Raw genomic sequence first — 5,148 nt, 5'->3', positions numbered from 1 at the left:
CCGCCACCCTTCCGCCCTCCCCAATGGACGCCTCCTGGCTGACTACCTGGCTTGGATGAATGGGATGAATAGAAGGTATGAAGAAGGAATTCATTGGAGGATCCATTGACGATCTTTTGGTCCATAGACTTCCCAATGTACCAGATACTCAATTCCCCCATTAAAATAAATAAATAAATAAATAAATAAATAAAAATAATATCAACAATGTCAACAATCAGCAGTCACCTCAAAGAGTGAACCAGTTAGCGCACAATTTGTTATTCATATGCTGCAGGACCAAGTGTTGGTAATTTTATGAAATATGCATGCCGAATTATAAACCACTGAGTATTGTATAATGTCTGCAGTTCATATCATTTTTGCTATTTGTCTTTAACAGCGAATCTTAATGTGGGAACGATGCCCAACAGTTGGGATGACAACATGAAGAAAAGGATTGTCATTGCTGCTCGGGACAATTGGGAAAACTACTTTTCACGCCTATTTCCCGTTAAGGTAAGAATTGATATTTACAGTAGAACTCCTCTACGAAGAAATCATGTTTGCAACCAGAAATTTTTCACAACAGGGGACTTTTCACTATAGCAATTTTTTTTTCTCAGACACACACACACACACACACACACATAAAAACGTGTATGTGTACTCTTAATTTTTATTCCAATAGTGCATACGTATGAGCATAGACTTATTTGTCACTTAATATAACCAGCGTAAGAAAAAAAGGGAAAGAAATTGCGAAATTTATGATCAGCATTCACTTTCACTTACATCAATTTCTTGCATGATGTCTTTTACTTTGCTTCCTCCATCTTTCATCTTCATTACTTTTATTCTGTCTTCAAGTGTTAAAGCTTTTCTTTTCTTAACTCCTTGTGAAGTCTTGGTCTGCAAAGATCCGTTTTGTAGCCATTTTATACCAAGCAATGCAACGTTCGTGCTCTGTCTGACACTAATCGTGAAATTTCTAACCACGTGTGAACAATAACAAATGCTTCCTGTACTACTGTGCATGTGTAAGCCAATGTGGTGGTTGCTGTTGCCGTTTCCGAGCTGAGCTGTTTTTGTTGTAGTGAACCTCATTGCGAGGCAAGGGTGGAGAACAGGATTTCGTATTACGCAACAGGGGGACTTTTCGTTGTAGGGGGAAGCAGAAAAGAGGGAATGGCTTTAATGCATGAAGATTTTTTCACACTAGGGGGCATTTTCGCACATGTAGGTTGCATTGTAGAGGAGTTTTACTGTATGAATATTATTTCAGAGGAGTATTTTTTTTTTTAATCTGGTTTTTGGTTTCCCCACTTTTCCTCCACTTAATGTTCATACCAAATGAGGCCCCCAATGTTTCCCTTGTTGCGGTCTGTGTACAAACACGATGGTCCACGGCCAACCTTGACCAGTGAGCAATGCCCCAAGCTATGGGTTGTGGATCTGGGACCTCGACCTGCATACACCCTGCCTACATGAAGCACAAAAATGTAGGCATTATAATAGTAGTATTTGCGTCGCTTGTTTGTCTGTGTGTGCCCTGCGATTGGCTGACAACCAGTTAAGGGTGTACCCCGCCTACTGCCCGAAGACAGCTTGGATAGGCTCCCGCACGCCCTGTGACTCTTGTGAGGATAAGCGGATCAGAAAATGGATGGATGGATGTCCAGTCTGAGACGCTAGATGTGCGGTACTCCAGTAGGCCGTTCAGCGGCTTGGCTAGAATGACAAGACTTTTCATGGTTGTTCAGGCAGATGGCTATGATACCAGACCCAGTGGCATCACAGGGGCCATAGATGATGCATCAATGGCAGTCAGAGGATGTGTGTGCTCCGCTCAAGCAGGGTCAGGTGGTGGATGCAGACTGTGCACCACCGGACAGAGAGGTAACTGGTCAGGTGGCTTGTGCAGACGTGGACAGCTGACTAGTTTGGTGACCTCAGCTGCCCAGTGGTGATATGGACAGGCGACTGGCACGGTGACCCTGACTACCCAGTAACGTTGACAGGTGACTGGCGCCTGCGAGCCCCAGCCACCCAATAGTAAAGTAGACAGGGTCTGATAGTAACAATACAGCATGAGCTACTTGAACAGAAGAAGTATGTGACAGCGCAGGAACCAGAACCTGAGTTGTCATGGCACAGAACGGGATTCTGGACCTTCTGCCGCATAATAGTGGGAGCCTGCAGCTGCTGCGGTGTAGAAATGGGAGCCTACAGCCTCGATGGTGTAGGAACGCAAGTCTTGAGATGCAGTGCTGAAGGAATGTCAGCCGCACGATGCGCAATAGGAAAGCAGTCTTCACCTGCCCCATCAGCCATCGTGGTTGGGTAGCACAAGAAACACGAGGGAGCCATTTATGCAAGAACGAGGGAAGGTTGAACAGGTGGCAATGGGCAAAGTGAGGAAACTGGTGCAGAATTACATGATGAGAAAACTTATCCTTTATGTCGGCGGCTCCGTTGGTCACGATATGGAGGTCCATGATAAAGGGCCAAACAGATACCTGAGTAAAATCTTGAGCCTTAACTGACAATCTCTCTCTCTCTCTCTCTCTCTCTCTCTCTCTCTCTCTCTCTCTGTCTCTCTCTCTACACACACACACACACACACACACACACATATATATAAAATTATCTTTACCGGGGTGTACATTTATCATATCGCACAGCTCTAATTACAGGGAACATTTCGGCACAACACCCTTACCAACCCCATTTGTTCATATCTCCTAATTGCAGTCAGACAGTGGTGACGCTCAGATATTGGGTGTGTGTCATCGTGGGATTCGTCTCCTGAGGATAGTTGCGGCATCCGGCATCGATCCGAAACACCTCCGCTTACTTCGAAGCTACAGGTAAACATTTATTTCGCATTCAGAAACAGCATTGTTTGACAGATTACATTTGATCAATGTGCACCTCCACATTTGAATCAGGTGTGTTGGAGCAGGGAGACAACTTTTTTGATCAGGTCAGAGATCTGAAGCTGGCCAAAAATGAAACTATTACCCAAACTAAATAACTCCGTGTTTACTAGCATTCCAACTCAATATGCAGTGGAAACTGATTCAACAGTTATTGCTCGATTACAGCATCCAAGTCAAGCCTGTACTAAACCCACAACATTCATCTATCCATTACCCGAGCCTTTTATCTTCATGTAAATTAACGGCTGTCATTTTGCATCCCAAAAGAACATTGCCGTTAGTTGGGGCGTGCCACTAATTTAGGGATAAATACGCTGCTGGATTTCCACACCACCACTCAGGCAAGAGCTGTCCTATCGAGCCTATGCGCATTTAAAAAAAGTACAGTATATGTGTCCCATAAGAAGCCACTTGCAGATCTCCGGCCATGCGGTGCACTATGGGTAAGGTAATTTTTTTGGGCTACCAATTGGTATTCTAAACTGGTTGAAATTAATGACGAAAGCTGTGATTTGGACTTTTTCAACTGCTGGAAAGTTGTTTTTTTATTTTATTTTATCTGTTTAAATAGTGCTGTCAAGCAATTAAAAAAATGTGAGATTAATTATGATCTGTTATTGATTGATCTAATTAATCTGTATTTTAATCTCATCTAAAAATTGGTGAGAAACCCCCTATTTTTTAAATTCATTACATTATTGAGGCAGATCAAAAGAGTGATATCACAAAAAAGTGGCATGATAGTCTTTTTTTGTTTTTAAAATGACTTTACTTTCTGCTGTGTTTGAGACAAGTCAAAGTCCAACCCGCAACATTTAGTTTCAACCATGAGGGGAATATCACTGTTTTGTTTGTTATTGTAAATCTCTAAAGAATTCCAAAATAAAAATAAAATACAACATCAGATCCATAAGAAGTGCTTAGGTTAACATATCAAAAACAGTAAGAACACTTCTCTGAGCAATACAAGTACTGAACACTGAACTTGCTTCGGATAGTAAAAAACAAATAAAAGAGACCCTTAAATCACATTGCTGTAAGTTAGCACTTCAGAAATAACACTGTTCATCATGACAAAATAAAGTGCTGAAATAAATATCAATCACTTCTCATAGGCTACAAGGACACAGCAGCTATGCTGACTTCATGCCTCGTACGCGGGCTGTTCTCCTCGAGTGTAGTTTGGCTATAGTTCGCGATATTGCTAAAGCTTTTGGTGCTAACGTTAGCTGTGGCTGCACTCGTGACTGGATGCTTTGCATTGATGTGTTAGCTAAACTTGAGCTGCTTCGGTGGTAAGCAAACTCCTTACAAATTAGGCACAGCACTCTACCTTTATCAATTGTGCCGTCAGGGCATTTTTCGAATGTAAATGTTCCATTCGATGGGCCGAGAACTCCTCACCGCTGCTTACCTGGCCCTCCCAACTCCAATGTAAGCCTATCAGCTTCTGCTAGCAAGCCCAAACATAATGACGGCCAATCAATGTCCACTTCAGGCTGTGACTGCTCATTCTTTCCCACCCTCAACAACTCGAACACAGGAAGCCAAAACATAAAAATGGATATTATCAAAAGGCAACCCACCTACAGAAACAATAAAGTTAAAGATTAAAATTTAGATTAACGCGATTAAAAAAACATAACGTGCTAAAGACGTTGCAATTAATTATTTGCAATTAACGCGTTAATTTGACACCTCTAGTTTTAAACATGCACAGCCTGTGTCGTTTGATATTCAGGACCACTGACTACCCTCTGCTAGTACACTTCAGTTAAGTTATTAATGACATTTGGGTGTATATATGCACTGTACCGGGACTGTGAAACGACTTCGGAATCTGATGAACAGACAGGTATAAGCAGTGGCAGGCCGTGCATTTCAACCTTAGGCCTTCAGTGACGTCACATACATGAGCACAATACTGTATAGGCTCGTCAAGCAGCACCTAATTTCAGGAGCATTTAAAACCATCAAGTATGCATTCACAATTAAGAGCAGGAAACTACATTGACAGATAGTCAAAAATAAAAAGATGATTTAAAAATACGTAATAAAATGCCACCCAAATTACGCTGTGTGATCTTAAACAAGTCTGTCCAATAAATTGCGCAATGTCGCAGTTTCATATAAGACACCAACCAAACAATAACAAAAACTATTCTTTGAAAATAAACAGATCATTTGCATTTTGACAATCGGCAATACAACAGCAAATAACTGAAAA

The 5,148-nt window shown here is 41.8% G+C and overlaps 1 protein-coding gene across 4 annotated transcripts in view; it reads left to right on the top strand.

Moving 5' to 3' along the window:
- The window catches only part of myo15b (myosin XVB), a 55,891-nt gene that overhangs the window by 27,577 nt on the left and 23,166 nt on the right, over window positions 1-5,148 (top strand). For all 4 annotated transcript variants that reach the window (XM_019884890.1, XM_019884889.1, XM_019884891.1 and 1 more), the window contains 2 exons: window positions 383-498; window positions 2,734-2,849. In XM_019884890.1, coding sequence (XP_019740449.1) covers window positions 383-498; window positions 2,734-2,849 — 232 coding nt within the window. The remainder of the gene's footprint in view (window positions 1-382; window positions 499-2,733; window positions 2,850-5,148) is intronic.

This window comes from Hippocampus comes, unplaced genomic scaffold, assembly GCF_001891065.2.
Source record: "Hippocampus comes isolate QL1 unplaced genomic scaffold, H_comes_QL1_v1.1 scaffold120, whole genome shotgun sequence".
Taxonomy (NCBI): Eukaryota; Metazoa; Chordata; class Actinopteri; order Syngnathiformes; family Syngnathidae; genus Hippocampus; species Hippocampus comes.
This window is presented reverse-complemented; position numbering and strand designations above follow the sequence as displayed.